This window comes from Neodiprion pinetum, chromosome 1, assembly GCF_021155775.2.
Source record: "Neodiprion pinetum isolate iyNeoPine1 chromosome 1, iyNeoPine1.2, whole genome shotgun sequence".
NCBI classification, from domain to species: domain Eukaryota; kingdom Metazoa; phylum Arthropoda; class Insecta; order Hymenoptera; family Diprionidae; genus Neodiprion; species Neodiprion pinetum.
This window is the reverse complement of record NC_060232.1, coordinates 20,004,207-20,027,580: the sequence shown is the minus strand read 5'-3', so window position 1 is coordinate 20,027,580 and position 23,374 is coordinate 20,004,207. Positions and strand designations below refer to the sequence as shown.

The 23,374-nt window shown below is 41.1% G+C and overlaps 1 protein-coding gene across 9 annotated transcripts in view; it reads right to left on the bottom strand.

Moving 5' to 3' along the window:
* Nucleotides 1-913: 913 nt before the first annotated feature.
* The window catches only part of LOC124218731 (Na[+]-dependent inorganic phosphate cotransporter), an 80,537-nt gene continuing 58,076 nt past the window's right edge, over nucleotides 914-23,374 (bottom strand). For 7 of the 9 annotated variants that reach the window (XM_046625478.2, XM_046625506.2, XM_069137459.1 and 4 more), the window contains exons 6-10: nucleotides 9,962-10,067; nucleotides 9,402-9,666; nucleotides 8,287-8,661; nucleotides 7,059-7,220; nucleotides 914-1,673 (exon numbers count right to left, since the gene is read on the bottom strand). In XM_046625478.2, coding sequence (XP_046481434.2) covers nucleotides 1,500-1,673; nucleotides 7,059-7,220; nucleotides 8,287-8,661; nucleotides 9,402-9,666; nucleotides 9,962-10,067 — 1,082 coding nt within the window. In that variant the 3' untranslated portion in view covers nucleotides 914-1,499. Of the gene's footprint in view, nucleotides 1,674-6,044; nucleotides 7,221-8,286; nucleotides 8,662-9,401; nucleotides 9,667-9,961; nucleotides 10,068-23,374 lie in introns of those variants that run through there. The other 2 variants (XM_069137460.1, XM_069137454.1) reach the window with 2 other exon arrangements.

The following is a 23,374-nucleotide window of genomic DNA, read 5'->3' as shown; positions in this document are numbered from 1 at the left end:
GTTAGCAAATTCATGATATAACAACGAAAATATCATCAATCTCCTAGGTCCCACCACGTGGAGATCGCTATCAAACAGAAACCCACCTAACCCGTCTCTACCTCCCAATCATAATCGGGTTTGCACCAAACAAATACAAAATTATAAAAAATAATATAAAATGATAAAAGTGAAATTAAACTCGTTTAAACTTAATAAACATAATCACGAAATCCGTATGAAAAGGATCTCATAGAAATTAAATTAAAACAGTATGAGTGAAACATGACAATAACCTTGATCGAGAAAATTGATATCATAACAAGGCATCGAGCATTGTATACATTATATGGCTAAATAAATTCTATAGAAAGCGCAAACTATGGAGAGTAATACGTCATTGTTGCAAAAATTAATTATTAGTTATCATCTATTCCAAGTAAAATGTACGCTTCACAAAAAAACTCACGCACACTTTTTTTATGAGACCGGTAGCTACGCTGTAATATTCAAAAAGGTCAAATTATAGGTAACTCAACTTTTGACAGGCTGTAACTTTGACACGGTTAGTTTTACGAAATTTGGGCAAGAGACCTTTTTTGTAGAACATTCAATTTCCTACAAAAAGATATCTTTAGATTTTTTTACAACGCTTCGTTAGCTAGTTATAAAAACTAGAAGAAGCAAACAACATTTATCCTATATTATTCTTATGGAAAATCGAAAAGTGCGATGAGCCACCCCTCAATATTAATATTAAAATCTTAAATTTCAACTGGTGTCTTTGTATACCTAAATGAAACTTCTGAACCTGCTTGGAAAGGAAAAAAAAAATTTTTTTTTCTGAATCACCCTGTTACGTGTAGACGATGATCTGAAGGATCTCATCCAACGTGACTTAAAAAGAATATATATATATATATGTATAGTCTATTCCCGAGCGGTTAGAAATAGGTTATTTTGGGCTTCGCTCGTATAAAGTGTAAACACACCTGCTGTGATAAGAGTACAGGATTCTGGGTGACAGGGTCTCAGTAGAATGGATAGGACGAATAGGTGGAACCCATATTGTCCACAATGGTTTATGTTTTGTATACTGAATTATACTAAGTACACTATTGCAAATGACAAAGAGAGATTAAGAACGAGTAGTGTAATCAATTAAACTATTAGATATGACAAAGCAAATTAAGTATGACTAAGTACTACGTTACGGTTAAGGAAAAGGTGAGTCAAGGAGTGGGTCACCTTGGGTAGCGTGAGGGTGACTCTTAGGGCACACCACCGATTTGCCGAGCCGTTCCGTCGGGAAATCCTGAGTCTCCACGTTGCCTTTTCTGGGTGATGGAAGGTCCTTTCCGGTAGCCGGTTCGATCGATGGGGTGCACCACTCGCTTATCTCCAGGCTGAGATCTCGATGATCTCACACTCCTCAATTACAACTGACTTGATGGTGTCGATGGATTACCGATTACAGCTCGGTTTCGTCGGTGGTGGGGCGTTATTCTGCAGAGTAGGCATCACGCCACCTTTCGGTGTCGATGCACTTCCTGACTCATCTGGTTGTGTGCGGGGCAGCGACCCTCGGAGGAATGCGCCGAGCAAGCAGCTTGACGCTTAGCGCGTGTCGCGAAAGTGAAAAGGACCGTTCGTAACAACCCTATACACGCAGTTCGGTCAGACTGAAAGGATTCCTGGAATGAATAATCAGATATATAGTTATAACGATATGACTAGCAAATTTTTGGCATAGTAATACACATAACTAACTAAACATAAATCACAGAAGTCTTACACGTAAGCTATACACAAAGCTATTGCATTTATGTACATATGTACATATATTTATATTACAGTTTTTTGTCGTCTGTCGGTCGTGAATTTACTGTTTCTTACGCGCGGTCTTCTGGGCTTCGATGATTTGAGGGGGGGTTCGCGGATTGAGAGTTGTCGGGCACGTCTAGAATCTACGATCTCGGGTAACAAACAAAAGTAAAAGAAATCTGCTAATTTATTCTCCATTTTTTCGGTCCAGAATTTATCGTCACGTTTTATTTTATCAAAAATCAATCCCTTTGGCGTCCAAACTATGAAATAGCACCACTTCCTATTCGTAATGTGTAGAAGACCTTGAACCTGATACATGTAATTATGAGAAAGCTCTAACTTGGCTTTTCCACCGATTATTTTCGTCTCAAATATTTATTCTGTATCCCAAAAATCTATCGAGCGAGCGTAACGAGTGAGCAAAATTTTTATATGTTCAAGCGAAATCCCACAAAAAGTACTGATATCCCCAAAAAGCACCTCTGGTGCAAAAACCTTTCGCCAAGTATATTAATGTGATAGCCACCTACAAAACAGCCACCTACAAAACTGTCATCAAATCAGATACTACTGCTAAGTATAATTTATTTGGAAACAAATGATGATTTTGATATACTATAACTAACGATAACAAAAAAAAAAATTGAAATCAAAATTGAAATTGAAAAAAAAAAATTTCTATTGAAAAAAAAAAATTGGAGGTAGTGGTACTTGGCGGGCCGTTTTAAAACAAGCACAAGAAAATAAAAGTCGAGCTATATAAATGTTGTAATGGCAATATAAACATGGGCCCGCCAAGTACTACGTACTCTAATTTTTTTTTTTTTTAACAAAAAATGTTTTTTTTTTTAAATTTCAATTTTGATTTCAATTTTTTTTTTTGTCGTCATTAGTCATAGTATATTAAAATCATCATTAGTTTCTAAATAAATTATACTTGGCAGTAGTATCTGATTTGATGACAGTTTTGTAGGTGGCTGTTTTGTAGGTAATGTATGCATGTATGATTACCCCAGAATTACGTTAAGTTTATTTCTAAAAACAAAACGCGCGTATTTTAGTGGCCTAATACGTACGCGCCGTATTTGCTTTGTATGGTAAATTTTGCCCGATACCTTGTAACTTTACCTTGGATACTTAGGTAGTCACAATAAGTGATAAGAATATTCCTTATGATCGACAAAGTGTAAACACTAATGCAAATTGCCGAATAGTGATTTCGATCATTTAACCTGAACACGTAACAAAATGATGACATATTTTAGCCACTAATGCAAACCGGGCTAGTACCACACGTCACAATGCATTCTAGTTTATATTTTCGTATGTTTAAAAAACTTGAGAATGAATTTATACTGCTATTATGAACAGCAATATCGGCTCTTGAAAGTACCTTCTTAAATTAGAGCCCTGCGATTGTTCGTACTCAAGTGATTGAATATCGAAGTCGGAGAGGATGCGACATCAATCATATAAATAATTCGATTTACCTAATTTTTTCCTGAAATTTGACAAAATCTTTATGCCGGGTCGTTTCTTCTTCTTCAAAGGTTCCTTCTCTTCTGAGCCATCGCGGGAATAAATACTGACTCGAAATAATAAAAAAAACGGTAGAAAAACACAAGCAAAAATAAAAGCGCGAAACACTATCCACGTGCCGAGCGACGAAGATTCGAACGAGGGGAATTGTAGCGGGAGGTTTGAGTCTACTCTCCTCGCCTGTAATTCGCATGGTCGCCGGCCAACGCGGTCGTGGCGCTAGCAGGCGCCCGCCTTTTGCGCGAAAAATTTGCTGTTTTATTCTTCGTGATTTTCCTTCTCATTTCCTCATTTTTGAAGAAAATTAGGTTCTTAGGGAGTCATTTTGAAGATAAAGAATAGATCTGTATCGCCTGTTTCGCCGAATTTCGAAAAAAAATTCAGTGTCCGCTGTGTCTCACTTCAAAGATAACGTACATTCAAGTACGTTTTTCGCAAATCTAAAAGCGAAATCGAAAATTCGGCAAAATACGCTACACAGATCTATTCTTTATCTTCAAAATGACCCCCTAAGAACCTAATTATCTTCAAAAATGAGAAAATGAGAAGGAAAATCGTGAGTCTCTGTTCGCGCGCGCTCTTTGAGGCATAGGCAACGCCCTCAATATTCGAAAGAGCTTACTCTTGACGATTTTCTTCGGTTAATTGGTTATTTGATTGTTGCATTGCCTGAAACATTTGGTTGGTAACGCCTTCAAGCTTGTCTTCGGGACGCGGAACTGTCTTAGAGTTTCGATTTATTTCTACATTATTGCGACGAATGAAGTCGCGTTCACGGCGTTCTTGATTTCTCAATTGAATAAAACGGGTAACCTCTTCTATAGGCAAATCTTCACGGCGAGCAAGTTGACGCGCAGTTAATCTATCTTCGTTTAATTGTTCTAGAGCAAGACGGTATCTGCCCATTGCAGTTAAATCATTACGTTCGGTGGCTTCTTGTAGCCTATTCGCAAGCTGGGTCATTTGGTTTGTCAAATCCCAAAATCTCTCTTCGAATCGGGATTCAGAAGTGACGGATTGTCCATTTTCTGCAGTCTCAGCAATAGTAGGAGGTACTGCCAATCTCCGGTCGTTGTCGTCCATTATGACTTTTTTTTAAAATTCACCTTGAGTCAAGCTTGGACTTTATTTATTTGAATGATTAAAGTTTGACCATCAAATTCTTAGTTTCAATTACAATTTTTCTTCGATACTTTTAGGGTGACTCGAGTAAGTAGCAAAATGCTTATACTTACGCTAGGAGTAGCTAAATTGAGGTGTGCAGCATCACACTCGAAGATCGTTACAGCCGTCGGTACGAGGCTTTGATGTCCTGGAGTCTCTGACAGGCACCGGGGGCAAGAATATAAGAGCAGTTCGAGTCTGAGTGTCCTTATTCTCACTTCATTTCACTTAGATGGTTTAAACGCGAAGTTTATTGTATCTAAGGAGTGCAGAATTTTGTACTTGCTTCCTTTTCAATAAATACACAGGTTCACTATGGAAATTGTCCAGTGCAGAATCAGGCGATCTACACTCAGTCCCTGATTATCAAGCGGTCTACAAATAGTCCTTGATTGTCTACGCGAGGCGGCCTTTCACTCTATCCCTTGCTAGGTGCAATCCGTAATAATTACTTCTAAACGCGTAGCCGAAGGTTCGCGCGTGGACTTATTGGGCTCATGCACTCACTTCCAAATTTCGTCACTCTGATCCGGCCGTTTGATACGCGCGCCGCGTTCGTTGGTTTAAACCGGATCCTGGCAGGATCGCCAAATTTGTCATGCGAAAATTACGCAACGATTATATATATTCATATGTTTATTCTAAACGGAGAATTGCGTTATAATTGATTACAACAATTGTGAGTGCGGGCGTTAACGCTATATTAAATTTACGTATAAGTAAAATTAGGCGTGCGTTACGCCGGGAGGCAGTATTGAGACTGACTACCCGGCCTCTCGCCGGGCTCAGCGACAGTGCATATAATCGCGTAATTCGAGCACTGCTGCCGATAAGAAAGCCAAGCGCGCAGTGCGGGCTATGCTGCATGATGAATTTCGCACTCATTTAGATAATCCCCGGCATGTTCCTATGAGAGGATATAAACTGTTACATTTTATGACAAATGTTCCAGCTCTATCACAGCTTATTCCTCGACTTATCCTTTACTAACTAATTACGATGTTAGCAAATCTCGTTGCACTAGGTGCCTGGTACCCAACAATCACTTTCTTTTGGCCTTTTCAGCTTTTACTGAGACTGCGACGAGTTGACTTCGTACTACCCACGCTAGCAGAAAAATTAGGCTATTATTTTTCAAGCTCAAAGAAAGAATCCGAAGAAACTTCCATTTTATTTCAGTTATTCCCTTATTGTCTGCTTATAATTTAACTAGTTAAATAAAAATAATTAGCAATGCTACTCCCCGCACATAGATTCGTATTCTGAATTGGATGAAAGAGGAAAATGAATAGAACTATTCTGCTGCATCTTTATAAAGTAATAAATTAATTTTACAACTTCACACAAATATCGGCGTAGTCTAATATAAGTGTTATGTTCTGGGAAGAACGTCTTCCGAAATCTTTAATTCGATGAATGATTTTTAACTTAAGCTCGATTTACAGATCTTGTGGTGAAACAATCTGGAATTATGTTGTTGTGCGTCGTGCTAACTATAACTATGCATCATTGAAATAATCCTTTTTACACAACACTTTAATTGAAATACGTATTTATTAACAATAAGAAGTTCTTCGTATCGATTCTTAAGGTTCGGTTTTACAATGGTTTTATACACTTATATGATTCACTAATGGAATTACGGTACTTATACTTAAGTTTGAAGTTTTTGAATATCAGCGTTTTATAATTTGGAGTGATCTGCACTGATCGGAATTTCTATGTGTTTTGAATTGTGTGTAGTCCAAACTGGTTTTAAATTTAATTAAGTTCTGTTTCGTCTGGTGTCTAAATTGGTTATGTGCGTTGAATCAGTCTGATTTAAAAAATACCTCCAATAGTGGGAATTTTGGAAAGACTCCTCATTGGTCTTTGGCTGTGTTAGTGCAAGCCAATTAGTCTTGAAGAGGCCACTGGCACAGTGCTGACAAGATACTCAGTTGCAAGAATGATTTTTTGAGTTCTAAGAATGAGACTTTGTGATCTGATCGTCCTTTTTTTTCTCACGTTCCTCGCGTTTAGTCTGCGAAGTTTATGAACCTGAGTTTTGCAAATTTTGACTGTAGACCATGCAGTATGTGTGCGGGTTAAAATCAAAGATGTAAAGTTAAGTATGAAAATTATATATAATGCAGAGCATTACACAATGTAAGCTTGCTTTCATTACGCAATGACGGATGGAATGCTGTATGCAGATTTCCAGTGCAAAAACATTACACACTGAGTATGAGTGATGCTAACTATGTACATAGATCGATATGGATCTTATGTTGGAGCTATGGTACGAGCATGCGAAGTTCTCTTATGGCAATTCCAGGTCAGTAAGTTATACTATAGAGAAAATACTACCATAATTATCGGCTGGGACGTAACATGGGACCATCGAAAGCGAATTTAAAAGCAGGATCAACTGTTAATTTTGATAATCTCAGTTATCTGAATGTCTTCACGTCAAGACGTAAATTTCACACATTATTTATGGGTAATAAAGTACCATTTTTCTGCTCTGAAATAACACTGGTAGCTTCTCCATATTCGATTTTACCCACATTTGATCTGCGAAGTCTGTGCAGCTCCTCGCCCACTTCTTCATTAGGGATGTTGTTCCAAGGTTGTAATTCAGCAACCCCAAATAATATGTACAACGCACCAGTCGAAAACATTATTGCAACCGTAATGAGGAATACCATACGCCATTGATTGATCGTTTGCTACAATAAATTAAAAACTATTAGGTTATAAGCTCTGAGAGGTGTAACTCAGAATAGTACTTTATGCGGCATTTCCGGGAAGTAAAAGTTTTTAGGACAAGAATAATGATTTCGAACAACTGGTGAATTTGAAAAATTAACGACGGAGCCAGGAATCGAACCTGGTATCTAGCGATGCTTTACCGGAGACTTACTCCACTAGACCACCTAGCCGCCCTGACTCTGTTGTCATTAATTTCTCTCATAACCTTACATATTTTCAACAAAATTCTCTCGTAGATTAATGATTTGCACACCCGCATCTCATTTATTAGACGGCATTGCCGTCTTACGGGCTTCTCATCGGAAGCAAAGGATTGAAAGGGTAAACATAAACATCTACACACTACAGTCTCCTTACATCGTGCATGCAGAGAAGAAATTCTTACTCTTAATAATGATTTCATTTGAACTTGGAAACATTATCAGAGCCAAAAACACTTGACGGATGCGCCGCATACATTATTTTTTCCGGCACCGGTTTTAAATATCACCTTGACGTCAGTTGAGATCCCCACCCTTAACCGTGCAACAGAAATCAGAACTGCCGTAAAAAGACTTTTTGACACAGCGTGCGATAAGTTCGATTTACCGTGCCTGCGGAACGTGCGGTAAGTGAATGTTACTTTCACAGCTATCTTTAGAATTGTAATAACATACTTCTGCGCACTGTGTATTACCAGATTATAATCGATGTAAACAAACGCGGCGCTAAGAAGCGAAGGCGGCGCTCAGATTACTGGAATCGATTACAAAAGGTCATATTAGCTTTTCTTTGTGTACCAATACCACTTTTATCAGATCTTATAAACTTACCACAACTTGTGTCAAAAAATAGTATACATAACTCGTGCGGGCAAGTAACACCTACTTCCCGCACTTGTCACGTAATATACTATTTCAAGGAAGTTCCGAGGTTAGCGGTATCAGATGGCACATCACGGATCAAGAACAGGCATCAAAAAGTGACTTTTTTATGCCCGTGCCAGAAAAAGATTATTTTCACGGTTCGTTTCTATAAGCTTACATTATCATTGGTCAGAATCCCGACTATCATAGGAGAGATGAATCCAGAGCTTGTGGCAACGGTGTTTACAATACCGAGAAGCACGCTTGCGTGATTTGGACTCAAGTCGACAGTGCATGCGAGCGTTCCAGCGGAATTTGCACCGGCAGCCGTCATCCCAGCGATCATAAATGCTGCTGCTAAGATCGGATGACAGCCACTAAAGGCCAGACCCAAGAGCATTATACTTTGAACGCCGTTACATACTAGAATTGCAAACTTCCTCACTCTTGTTATTGACATTTTCCTCGTTCGGAGCAGCCAGTCCGCAAAACTGGAAAACATGTAGGCGAATACCATGCGCATCATGTGAGGGGCAGCTGAAAGCATGCCAGCCTACGGAAAAATCCAAATTATAAACCAACGAGTTTTAAATGGAAGGAAGTTAAGAGACATGATGTTAATTCTTTTCACATCTAAGTATTTCGAGCCAAGTAAATTCAGCTGAGTTGCAATATTTGTAAATTGAAGCAGGTCGCTGAATAACGTGCATTGATTTACTCAGGAAATTTTCCTGTTATGTTTTCGAGATTGGTGGCAAAGGAATCGCGTGATGTAGCAAATGTTGATGACCAATGACTAAGCATTTTCTTAGCAGTTCAAACTGACGTTATTATAATTACAATTATTTGTCTTGAGCAATTTCATAAATAGTATTCAATGTGAAAACATCACGGCTATAGATCTAGGACAATACATGATAATTTTTTTTTTTTTAATTTCAATATAGGACCCTGTTGGTGATGTTTTCAAATATTCCAATTCAGGGAGTAGGAATTCGGAAGCTAGGACCGAAAACAATCGATTACATTGAACAAGACCGTCACAAAGTGAGTGTGAACATTGATTTTCATTGGCTTTGTATACTGTAACTACATTAAACTGAAACGAGGAATAATAATATTTTACTACAGAAACCATGTCAGTCAATAGTTTCTCAGCTTTTAAGCTTACTGATTTATCATAACCTAGTTCTTTACGTATTGTGTTAAACGTAACGAATTCACTTTTTTTACAGATCTACGTAATGTGCTATGTCTACTACAAAACATCAAAGTAGATTTGTTGCATCTCACCGCGTTAATATTCCATCCATGGATATAGTTCAAGTAAGATGGCGCTTCTGAATTGAGAGTGAAAACACCCCAAGCATTACCGCATTCGGCTATGGCTATTAGCCAGAGAGGCCATGAAGTCAGAATGGCCCTCCACGGTACTGTTTGAGAATCGTCGTGACTCACAGACTCTCCTAAGCTCTCCAAGATGTAAGCTTTTTCGGCTTCTGATATTCGGGGATGCTCTTGTGGTCTATCATAGGCAAGATAGTACCAGACAACGTACCTAAAAAAAAATTGAACACTACTCTGCAAAAATAAAATGGCTATTGAACAGAATTCAATTGCTCTCTTACATTCATGTAGTAGTCCTACCTGTACCGATGGAGTAATCGCACCCTTACTTTTCGTTTATTCATAAACTGATGAACAGAATCAGCCCAAATATCAAGAGTGTATAGCTTTTTTATCGTATAATTCGGGTAAATTATTTATAGCCCGAGAATGACTTTCTTTAGTGAATTGATTAAGATCACATTTTATCATGTGCTTTTAAGTGAGGTAATAAAATATATGCACACCATACAACGCCGAGTACAGATGTCACGTAGAAAACTGATTCCCATCGAAGCCAGCTGATAAGCATTGCACTGATTGGATAGGTAATCGCTGCCCCGACAGAACTCCCTACCATGGACAAAATATAATCAAAATTAATAGTTGAAAAAAAGAATTCGTGTTTGTTAGATCTACTCATAGTAGATTCTCATTAGACGACTAACGAAACTTATAAAGTAACGAAATTTATAAAGTCATTTTATGAGTAGGATAGAAGAAATGCAAATTTTATTTCATCAAAACGAAATCACTAATATTGATTAACTAACAAAATATGTTCACTCATGACTTTAATAAATGTTGGAACCACAGCGTCGACCACGGTGGTTACGCTGAACAGTAAAAGAACCCAGTAATAAAATCATCTATCGCAGATATAACAAGAGAGAATTTCTGAAGAAAGCCATTGCGAAGAAAAATTGAAAATTCACGCCATGCGAGCTTCAAATCTTGGCGCTGTGAAATCTGCAAGATAGAGCAAAACTGAGTAGAAATACGGATTACCCAAGGAAGTTGATTCATATTCATTTCTTCATTTGTACATTTAATCGAGCCCAACCGTGAGTGTACTGACTAAACTCAATAATAGGCTTACTTAGGTCTATAAGGTGATGTACGAGTATATAAAAATCAGAGGATCCACAAAAATCTAAGCTACCCATCACGCACATTACAGAAAAAAAATTAACGTAGCAGATCATAAATCAAAATATGAAAAATATGCAAGCCACGCTCATATCATGTAATCTTATCTTATTTGAAATGCCAGAAAAGAAGGGTGGAAAAGGTATGCAATAAAAAATCAGATGGATAAGATAAGATAAGGTACGGTGCTTGTTGCAAATTGATGCAGTATCTTAGAAAGAGGAGTTAAGTAGCTTCAGATGTATAAATGGAACATTAATTACATTTCCTCTTTTTTTTTTATAGTTCCAAATTTACCAATAACAGCTCATTCCTCAAGGGAACAGGCTCTGCACTTTTGCATGAATGTTTTTCCAGTCATCGAATCTAGAAGTCATAAGCTATATAGTTCAATTAGAATTAAGAAGCTTACAAGCAACACAAAACAGTTATACAGTACAGTAGATGGTGAAAAATCAAGCCAAAAGCCTTCATTTCCAATACCATTTTTCATGGATTGAAAGAAAATATTCGTCAAACAGCGCGTCTCGTTTCCAAATTGTGTTTGAGTTACTGAATAAGTTTCTATTAGATTCTTGAAAATGTTTACACCTTTGACTAGGTGTTTCATAATGAAGTTAGTGTTGTAGAAATTGTCTTTACCAATCCTCTTTTTAGAAGGCATGTAGTCAACCTCCCGACCCACATATTCCATGCCCCTACTCTCAGTTCTGTTTTGTTCCGTCATCACAAGTCACGTATTACTTAAGATATTCCACCAATAAACACGTTATTATATTGCACATCCCAAGTGGAATATTGATTAAACAACGATCCCTAACAGGTTATGGGCCCAGGGATAATGTGTCATAAATGAGGGTTTCTCCATCAACTCGGCCGCTTTTTTTTCGACCATCTTAGATCTGCCCCATAATTGGTTATATCAAAGTACTACTAAAAGGTACTCTATGTGAATTTTTTCAGATTTCTTAATTCATTATTTGACAAGTTGCCGTTTTTTTTTCAAATGAATATATCTCGGAGACTTGAAGTAATTGAAGTAAAATGACTCTACATAAAAGTTGTAGTTTTTTGTTAGCTTTCGAGAGGAATTTTTGAAAAAATTTTTACGTTCCGGTAACGCTGATTTTTTACCAAAAAAGGAGAAAATAATTTTTTTTTATTCAAGATAGACCCTTTTTTTTTTGCTGAAAAAATTACAGAGTCTTTCAATATGTGTGGCAATATCGCCACAAAATCGCCAGAGTGGCATGGGGCGAAGTTCTAGGGTAAAAAAAATGAAGCCACACAAACTAATTTTTTTTTACTGGAACCTCGACCAAATTTGTGTGGCGGGAGCATCGAGGCTTTGGGGAAAGGCTGCATCAACGTTGATATGTTCAACGGAAAAACCTGGAATAAGAATCACCTTGTTGATGTACTTTACGTTTCCAGATTGAAATACAACCTGTTCTCGGCCGGTGCAGCGCTGGACAAAGGATTCAAGATGAGATCGACGAACTCAACCTGCGCATTGACGAGAAAAGGTCACACCATCGCGACGGGGATACATCGAGGAAAACTATTCTACGACGTAGTCGAGTCGAAAGAAAGATGCACTACAAGCGTATGTGAGCTCGACAGACACGCTCCAAATCCGGTACGAGAAACTGGCCCACCAAAACTTCCGTCATGTGAGATAAATTCTCAAGAGGCTCGATATACCTGTGAAGGAAGCGAAAGACCCATTCTGCGAGGCATGTACCGTTGGAACAATACTCCGGCTTCCCTTTCCGGAAACTACGTCGAAATCCAAGAACATTGGCGAAATTATACATGCAGATCTCTGCGGGCCAATGCCCACGAAATCTCTCGGAGGATCAAGATATTTTCTCCTTCTGAAGGATGACTACTCGCACTACCGTGAAGTGAACTTCCTTGAGAGCAAAGCGGAAATTGCAATCTGTGTAAAAGAATTCTTCAAGAAAGCAGAGAAACAGTTTCTGGGAGGCATTCGAGTATTCCGCACAGATAACGGACTCGAATTTGTCAACAACGAGATGAAAACGCTGACAGATGAACTCGGAATCCGGCATCAACGTACAGTTGCGTACACCCCGGAGAAAAATGGTTGTGCGGAAAGAGACAATCGCACACTAAAGAAAGCTGGAGGGAAGCTAATACTCGCGGGCGTTTTCGACGCGGAGTTTTGGGCAGAAGTCATTAACACGGCGGTGACCACGTTGAATCCAACTGGAACAAGCAGCATAAAAGGCGTAACACCGTCGGAACTGTAGTTCGGAAGAGGAGCAGACATTCAAAAACTCCACATCTTCGGCGAAGAGGTGTTCACGCACGTGCCGAAAGAAAAGCGCCGAGAGTTCGACGCAAAAGCAAAAAAGGGATATTTCATCGGCTACGGTAAAGAAGCCAAGAGACATCAAGTATGCGATACTTACGACACAAAATCGCAACCGTGAGAGATGTCGTCTTCTCCGGAAAACTCGACCAAGTAGTGGTGAAAGGAAAACGGGAAGATGACGAGGCGTGGTTGAACAGGGAGCACGAACGAGAAGAATCCGAGGATGACTCCGACGTTTTCGGGAACGAGATAGAGCAGAACGCACCTGAGATTGAACAGGACGAGCCTCATGTCGAACCTGAAGGTGCTGCGGAAAAAATAATGCTCGACCAAGAAAGAGCTAATAATTAGAACGAGGCCCACAGACTTCGAAACGGAAAAACGTTGAGAGTCCCCGAGCGATATAGCGGCCTCGCTGTCAAACTATTTCTAACTAAAAACCAGGAACCTCTCTCGTACCGGGAATCTACCGAGAGCAAAGAAGCGACGCTGTGGAAGAATGCTATGGACGAAGAGTTCGGGTCTCTCACCCGAAATAACGCATCGAAATTCGTGGAAAGTAGTATAGCAAGGCGAGTTCTGCGTAGGAACACCTACCTTACCGGCAAGCTCCCCTGACGCAAACCCTTAAAGGTTACCCCCCACCCCTCGTAAGATAAAATGTGCTTTGCCAATCGATCGTCAGTAAAGAAATCTCCTCAGTGACCACGATGGTCTGTAAAAAATCCCCCAAATGACCATGATCCTTGGTAAAAACTCCTCGGAATTGCCATCGTTTAACCCTCGTGCATTCTTCGTCAGTAAAAACCGCTTGAAATTAACTATCAGTCACCGTAGGTCTTACCCTTACCAGAAAAACAGCGCTCTCGGTTACCATGCTCATCAACCGTGAATCCTCAAGCGTTCGAGCGCACCCCGTGAATCCTCGGACATACGACCGAGAATCCTCGCACGTATCAGGTTTTGAAAGCTTCCAAAAGGTTCGAAAAGATTCTCCGACGATCGAGAGGTTTCGAGGGAAAGGAACGACGTTGGACGGCTCACGCAACGACCCTGAACGAATTTTAGGTTGACAAACAATTCTCCGAATCGTCCGACGGAAATAATATTCGGAATAGTCCGACGAGTTTCAACCTGACGTTCAGCGGCCTGTGGTCAAAATATTTCGGTGTGAGGTTGAATTCTGGAAGTTTCTGAAATTAGCATAGATTCTGAATTAACGGTTGATATTCACGATAAAAAATATTTTATTGGAAAAAGCTTAAAATTACAGTTTCACATAGAGTTCGCAATGTTGATATACATATATGGCTTTTATACCAGTTTCTTCGCGCCACCAATCAGCTGATTATATTTAATTATACGATCATGTAAAATCAAGTAGTAAGCAGATGTACCAGTAGGAAAGTTATTTTTAGCCTCAAATTCGATACGAATATCTACTGATCCGGATTTCAAAGCCAAATTTTGTTTCGAACAGTCGATGAAAATCAAAGGTTCGTAGTCTCGAAATTCGCTCTTCGTAAACAAAGGCTCGGGTTCTTTGCCGTAACAGGTGGCTTGAAAGTTTGCGTACATCTCGTACAGTAATGCAAAGCGATTGTGACTCATGTCCAAGTTCAGGTTACCGTACGGATAATACTCGGAATTCAAGAAGAGCTTGACGTCAGTAATGTTACAGTGATCAAGATGACTAGCATTTTTACCGGCTTTGTTTTATCGATTCGTTCGAAAACCGAGAGTCCAAATCGTGGTTTCTCCAAGTGGGTGAACGTTTTCACAGTCAAAACGTGTTTCGTGGTCGCCGGTAGCAAAGGATATTCGTACAACTCCCTACTGCCGAAGCTCATGGAGACAAGTGTATCTTTCTCAATGAAATTCAATAGTGCGATTCTTCGTTGATCCGAGAGCTTTACATAGGGTACTAACCATTCCACCTGATCGATCACGATTCTAAAGTCTTCGTCTTGATTTTGAACGATGGCATTTGGATCACTTTTTGATCTTGTAAGAATCAGCTCGTGTTTCGCGTTAGCGATGATCTCACGATAGTCTTCAGCAAAGCCCAATATCATGCTCAAGGGAATAACTACATCGGAGTTGCCATCGGTATCAGTTAGTTTTTCGTTTCCTGAACATCAAGCCATCCAGCATTTTCCATAAGCCAACTTTGTTCAGGGTTAAGCGAAGCGAAACCTTTCAGCAGGCTGGTCAGACCTAAGTTTTTACATTTATCAATCTCTACAGCGTTTAGTTTGGACCGTACATCTTCGAACAAATGGCAGATGGCGTTATTGACTCAAGTTATGATCGCTGCTGCAGTGCCGTCCGATTTGAGCAATTTTCCAGAGATATGCAGCGAACTCTTGCTCGGTAATACGCATAAATCCTGATGCTGAACGGTGATTCAAATCTCATCGCTGTTGTTGAAAGTTGACGATGCGTACGGTTTGTGTGCGTGTATTTTTTGGTGTGCGATTGATTCGTCGAAGACGACAAGCGTTTGAATGCGTAAGATTTCCTCGTCTATGGTACGTAGCAGACAACGAAACAGCAGAATCGCAGTTTTATTTGTGGGAAATTCCTTTTCCAAAAGGTGTCAGCCTGAGGCCCAGAGCTACCAGGAACTCCACGTTTCGACGTGTTAGCGGTTCAGGAATCGATCGATGACTGACTTGATCGGGACATGCTGACTTACTAATATGGGTAATTCCTGGGTAATCTGTTATAGGTATACAATACCCATCTTTTATTGCGATTTGACGTACAGTCTCACAGTTATAACTTCTCCACAAAAATTAATCAGGTCTCCGTCTTGATCGACTAACCGACGGTGTATGTGATTTATGGTCTTGATGGTGATCGGAAGGTAAATGACATGCGACGGTACTTCCACGATTGTATATCCCGGCGGAACGATAGGGCAAAATTGGTGAATAGTACAGACTTTGCGTTCGTTGACATAGGCACCCGTTGTAATGCTGCATGCGACTCGCAACGCATTGACCTTGAGAATAGCTACAGGCATATCCGATTAGTGAGTTTGGTTAGCTGCCAGTACGCGCGGTGTAAATCCTAGAAGCTGATCAATAGAATCGGCTGGTTCAAAACTTATAATGTGGTTACATTTGATTTCGCTGCACAAGGTATTATTGCTGGGCTTTATGCTGATTTCAATTGCGGGATTTTTCAACGCGTTTTGAACGTACTTTTCAATATCCTCAATTTTGTAGCTGCCAGTAAATATAGTCACTACTTTATCAGCCGTGTATATTTTATTGTGACCAACGTCAACGTTGGGAATGTAATTGAAGGTTAACAGTCCAATGAGGCCGAGGACATAATTTTTGTTTAGAGTAAGTCCGATCGGAGGAAAATATTGTACTTCGAGAATCGAAGACGTTCTCGATATCGTTAACGTAAACGAATCATCCATGACTGCAAGTGTTGGACTGACGTTATTAAATTACGTGTCATGTTTATATAGCTCATCTCTTAGAAATTTCAGACACAAGCGTCCGCAAACAGCCTTGACGAGACACAGGTTGGATTGTCATCACAATTTCAATTATAATAAGGTCATGTCTGTTTGTCTTACCAAATGACCAATTGCCCATGAAAAATTGTTCCAACTTAGTCTATAAAATACCTTGTAGTGATTGTAGAAGATGTTATATAGGCCAAAGTAGTCGATGCCTTGAAACGAGCATGGAAAATTTTATTATGTTGACTTGGTTCGAGCAGAGTCCGACTATACCGGTACCTAGACTCTCGAGCTACTGGTAAACGACGCAAGAGGCGTTGTACCAAAGTACAGAGAGAGAAGGCATTCGTATTTTCTTTCAGTTCGTCTCCAGCTCTGTAAAGGAGCAGTTACAGACAAAGTCATTCCGAGCTCAACCTGTTAACTGATTTTCGCTATCATTCTAATAAAGTTTATTATCGTAATTATTATTGTAATTCTCGAGTGAAACAATTTTATTGCAACCCCTTCTACCAGTTATCCAATTATCCCTTCTCTTAGAACTTATTGAGTTTTCCTTTTCTATCCAAAAAAATTCAATAGGTTATGGGCCCAGTCACGCTGACTGCGAGAAGGGATCTAGATTGGTAGAAAAGCGGTACTCGGGAGTGTCGCGAAAAGTGCGGTTTCGCTACACGAGAAGCGTAAAACGCGGTGTAATTAACGTGTGAAACGTGCTGCGTAAAGCGCGGTGTGAAAACGCGGGAAGCGTACCGGTAAGCAATCCCGGTTTGAAAGTCACGTGGTGTAACCGGCGGACGGCCATCTTGGATATTGTACCTCGTGTGAGAGTGCGTGCGCAGGAAGAGAGCAAAACGAATCTACGATGTCTGAGGCAATCACAACAAAGAATGTCTCAAAATTCGACGTGATTATCAAGGCTGGAAATTTCAGATACGGGCGTTATTTATGGCGCATCGTATCTGGGGAATTGTGAACGGTGCAAAAATGAGGCCGGTCGGAGCGACACCAGAGGCTAAGGCATGGGACGTCGAGAATGCGCGTGCCATGTTCCTTCTGTCGTCAACGCTCGAGTCAGAACAAATGCGACCATTATTAATTTATGAAACCGCATGTGAAATGTGGAGGAAATTGGCGTCGATTCACGAACAACGATCGGCGTCGAACAAATTAATGCTCTCGACGAGACTGTATGAGTATAGAATGGAAGCAAACAACTCGATCACTCAGCACGTCGCCAAAGTGAATAACATGGCGGCTCAGCTGATAGACGTAGTAGAGACAGTCTCAGATACGACGATCATGGCGAAGATTTTGGGAAGTCTTACGCCGAAATATTCGAATTTCCTGACCGCATGGGACAATATGCCGCCAGAAATGCAAACGCTTGAGAATCTGGAGGAACGGCTGCGTCGCGAGGGGTCGCGTCTGTCAGCGAACGACAACAGTGAAAGTGCGTTCGTAGCGATGAGAAATTCGAAAGAAAAGGAAAAGGACAAGGACAAAAGAAAAGTGAGTTCAAAGCAGGACACGAAATATAAGAAAAAGGGTGCGAAGCCCAAAGTGCGGTGTTTCAAGTGTCAAGAACTTGGCCATTACACGTCATCCTGTAAAAAGAAAGGCAGTGACGGTGGCGGGAACAATTCGAGTGATTGTGCTTTTGTCGTTGAGAACACGAGTGCGGGTAATGAAAAAGATACCGGTAAAAGTGCTGTGTTTCAAATTCCGTCAGAGGTAGTGAGAAGAATACTCGCTGCCGATAAAAGCGATAGCTGGTTGACCGACAGCGGAGCGTCGCGTCACATCACTTACCGACGGGACTGGTTAAGTGACTATCGCGAGTTACCGGTAGGTAACACGGTGTCTCTCGGAGACAGTAAAGAGTGTCGTGTCGCGGGAGTCAATACATTGGAGATCGAGAAGTTCGTAGACGACGGATGGGTATCGTCTCGTATCGAAAACGTGTTACACATCCCGGATATGACGAAAAATTTATTTTCGGTCGGCGTCTGTGCGGAGAAAGGCCTCGGAGTGCTTTTTCGGGGAAATGGCGTGCGAATTGACAATAACGGGTTCGCGGTTGGTTACGGCGTGAAGCTCAAGAATAAAATCTATCGAATGATTTTTAAAACCAAAAGTGCGAAGTGCGGCAGTGAAGCCAACGTTGTAAAAACGAGTTTTCGAGTTTGGCATGAGAGACTTGGTCATGTGAACGCACAGGTGGTGCGAAGCCTAGTCAAAGAAAACCTAGTAAAAGGCGTCGAGTTTTCGGAAAACTCAGACAGTTTTTGTGGTTTGTGTCAGGAAGGGAAATCCCATAGAAAACTGTTCAAGAAAACGCGAGTTTGCGCACAGACAACACCGGGAGAAGTGATCCACACGGATGTGTGCGGACCGATGTCCGAAACATCTCTCGGTGGTGCGCGATTTTTGTTGACATTTAAAGACGATGCGATGAGTTTTCGTCATATATATTTCCTAAGACTCAAAAGTGACGTTCTTGAAAAGTTTAAAAGGTTCGACAAACTCATCGAAAACAAATTTGGCAGGCCGATGCGGATTCTTCGGTTGGACAACGGTACGGAGTTTGAAAACAAGGAAATGGAAAGCTACACGGATTCCAGAGGAATTCAACGCGAGTTCACAGCTCCGTACACGCCACAGCAGAACGGTAAATCGGAAAGAGACAATCGAACGTTGATTGAAAGTGCGCGGACCATGCTACTGGCGAAAAATCTCCCCAAATATCTTTGGGCGGAAGCGTGCAGTAGAGCCGTGTACTTGATGAACCGAGCTGGAGCATCGAGTGTAACAAAAGGAAAAACTCCGTACGAAGAATGGATCGGTGTGAAGCCGGACCTGACGCATCTGAGAATATTTGGCTCAGAAGCGTTTGTCAACTTACCGAAGCAGCAACTCAGAAAACTAGATGCGCGCGCGAAGAAAATGACTCTCGTCGGTTACGAAAGTAATTCCTCGAATTACAGACTCTTCGACCCAAAAAAATAAAAAGGTGATAGTGTCGCGAGATGTGACATTTCATGAAGTCGTCGGACTGTCAGTTCTATCCGAGGAAGGCAAATCGAGTGAGCTGATTTTGCCGAAGAAAGAAGAGCGTGAAGTGAACGAAGAAATTGTTCCAGCTCCGACGGAAGAAGACGAAGAAGACGACGACGACGGGGTGTTCGAGTTAGCTGAGGAAGAAGTGGAACAGCCGGAAGCTGCTAAAGGTGAAAAACGATAATTAAGAGATCGGAATCTCATTCGAAAGCCGTCGAGATTCGAAACAAACGTCGCTGAGTGTTCAATACCGGTAACCTACGGAGAAGCCCTTCGCAGCAGAGAGTCGGAAAAATGGCGGAAAGCCGTTGACTCAGAACTCGAATCACACCGGGAAAACGGAACCTGGACGCTGGTGAACAGGCGACCAGGAATGAAAACAATCGATTCAAGATGGGTTTTCAAGGTCCTAAAAGGCGAAAAAGGAAAAATTCGTCGATACAAGGCTCGTCTCGTAGCAAGAGGGTTCATGCGAAGAGAAGGCGTGGACTTTACCGAGAGGTTCGCTCCAGTCATGAGATACGACTCGCTGCGGGTTCTTTTGGCTGTGGTTGCAGCAAAAGATTTGGAGCTTTCTCAATTTAACGTACAAACAGCATTTTTGTACGGAACACTCGACGAAGAGATTTTCATGGAATTGCCCGATGGACTGCCGGTAGACGAGGGATCGCGAGAGAGCAAAGTGTGCCTCCTCGATAAGTCGCTGTATGGATTAAAACAATCCCCTCGCTGCTGGAATCGGGAATTCAGCTCGTTCCTCCGGAAATTTAAATTCAAAGAAACGAGCGCGGACAAATGTATTTTTGTCGGTCGAGTGGGAGAAAGCGTCCTGTACCTGGCCCTTTTTGTCGACGACGGCCTGGTAGCAGCGGAGAACAGAGGAGCGATCGACGTCGTTCTCAAACATCTGAAGGAAGCGTTCAAAATCACCATCGGAGACGCAAGCTTGTTCGTGGGAATGCAGATCGAACGAGACAGATCAACGAGGACAGTGTTTGTGCATCAGAGCACATACGCGAGAAAAATTCTCGAGAGATTCGAGATGGTCGATACGAAGTCGACAAGTGTACCGTGTGAAGCGGGATCGAAACTTCTACCGTTATCCGAAGGTGAAGAGGGCGAAGAAGTTCCGTATCGAGAGACCGTGGGGTCTCTGATGTTCCTGTCGATTGTGTCTCGCCCAGACATATCGTTCGCAGTAAATTTGGTTAGCAAATTTCTCAATCGACACAGCAAGGAACATTGGCGCGCGGTGAAGCGCATCATTTCGTACGTCGCCGGGACGGTGAACTACGGAATAAAATATCAAGGCGAGGACGGCGGGTTGATTCTGAGAGGATACTCGGACGCAGACTTCGCAGGAGATGCGGAAACGAGAAGATCCACAACCGGGTACGTTTTTGAGCTGGCTGGTGGCCCGGTGATTTGGGCAAGTCAACGTCAAAAACTCGTCACGCTCAGTACAACTGAAGCAGAGTACGTGGCAGCGTCGATAACATCGCGGGAAGCGGTGTGGCTGAGAAGACTGTTATTCGACATCGAGCAGCCTTGTGAAGAGGCAACGGTCATCCACGTAGACAACCAAAGTGCAATTCGACTCGCAAGAAACCCGGAGTTTCATAAAAGGACGAAACACATCGAAGTGCGGTTTCATTTCGTGCGAGAGAAAGTTCAAGCTGATGAACTGAGAGTCGAATACCTTCGGACCGAAGAACAGAAGGCCGACATCCTTACAAAGGCTTTAACGAAAAATCGTTTTTGTAAACTGAGGGACGACATCGGGGTTAAGGAACTCTGACTCTACTCAAACGGCGGAAGTGCTGACTTGGTTCGAGCAGAGTCCGACTATACCGGTACCTCGACTCTCGAGCTACCGGTAAACGACGTGAGAGGCGTCGTACCAAAGTACAGAGAGAGAAAGCATTCGTATTCTCTTTCAGTTCGTCTCCAGCTCTGTGAAGGAGCAGTTACAGACAAAGTCATTCCGAGCTTAACCTGTTAACTAATTTTCGCTATCATTCTAATAAAGTTTATTATCGTAATTATTATTGTAATTCTCGAGTGTAACCATTTTATTGCAACCCCTTCTACCAGTCATCCAATTATCCCTTCTCTTTGAACTTATTGAGTTTTTCTTTTCTATCCAAAAAAAAATTCAATATAGCGTCTGTGCTAAAAAAGTCCAAAATTGCGTAACATAGAGCTAAAATAAGAAACTCAAATGATGATCCGAAACAGACGTGGAAAGTGGTTAATGAAATTATAAACCCGGACAGTAAGAGCAAGACAGTGAAGCTGGTCGTTAAAGACGGTAGAGTTATAACCAACGGGTCTGACATGGCGACGGTATTCAATAATTTTTTGCGATATTGGTGCTAACCTTGCGGCAAAAATCAGGAGGCATATTGATAGAACTGTAAATGTACAGCGGGTAGTAAACTTGATGGTTCTCAGAGAGGTGGACATTACAGAATTATGTAAATGCATCAATTCATTAAAAACTAACAAAGCGCCGGGAATTAACGGAATCACGGTAAAAATACGAGTATTAACCCTTTGCACTCGAGCGGCGCCGATACGGCGCCCGGCCGATTTCAAGTGTGAACTCAAGCGGCGCTGCTGCAGCGCCCTAGTGATTTGAAGTCTTAAATCGAGCGACGCTGCTACGGCACTTATCAAAGTTTGTTGTTATCGACATATAAATGAATAAACTGGTGAAATTTTATTATTTGTACACGTTTGTTTGTTTATAAATTGTTTTCAAAGTACCTGTAAAATGTTTACCTAATTTGGCCGAAATCTTCTCGAGTTGCTGTTTCGCGCAAACGAAAAAGGCCTCGAGTGCAAAGGCTTAAAGTTCTGCAGTGCTTTCATATCCGCTCCAATAGCATTTACAATTATTAAATGTTTCTGTACGGGCATTTGCCCAAAGCACTTTAGAGTGGCTGTGGTTGTCCCAATTCATAAAGATGGCAAAGAATGCGATGCAGCCAACTGCATAACGCCATCGTTATTACCCAGTATTATCGAAATCTTCGAAAAATTTCTAGCGAAGAGAGTAACGAGTTATCTTGAATATATAGGAGCGCTATGGATTTCGCAAAAGTGTATGCACCAGTTCAGCCATAGCTAACCTAACGGATAGTATATATATATGGAATGCTCGATTCGGGAAACAGAGCCATTGTTGTACTTGTACTTCTTGATCTTGCCAAAGCATTCAACACACTTCACCATGAGGTGCTGCTGAGTAAGCTGGAACAATATCGTGGTATCGTTCACTTACTGATTAGGAACGATTAGACTGGTAAATCGCAAATCGCTAAAATCAAACACCAGTGTAGTATGCCAGAGGCAATAAATTATGGGGTTCCGTAGGGGTCAGTGTTGGGGCCAATGCCTTTTCCTATATATTGTTGCAAAGGGTGAAATCACCCGTTTTGCCCCCTTTTTAATGATCTAGTAGTCATCATAGATAAAAGACGTTTATAAACCTCTTATGTCTTTCAAAAGAATCAGGTTGCTGCGTCAACCAACATTATTGTAAAAACAGTCTTGTTTCAGACTTAAAACCAGAAACACGTACCCTGCAATTAAAGCTTTTTCACGACATTTATTTACGCCTTTGATTTTGGTTTGATAATCAAACTCACGAATCCATATTTATTTCCGTAACGTCCAAGAACGTTACAATATAAATGATATATTTGAAAGTCAAATCGCCGACAAGATTATCAGCTACGTCAATGACACGGCACTTATATTTCAAGGATCATCTTGGGCCGAAGCCAAGGCCAAGGTTGAAAGTGAGTTCCCAGTTATTAGGGACTGGTTTCGGGCCAATTA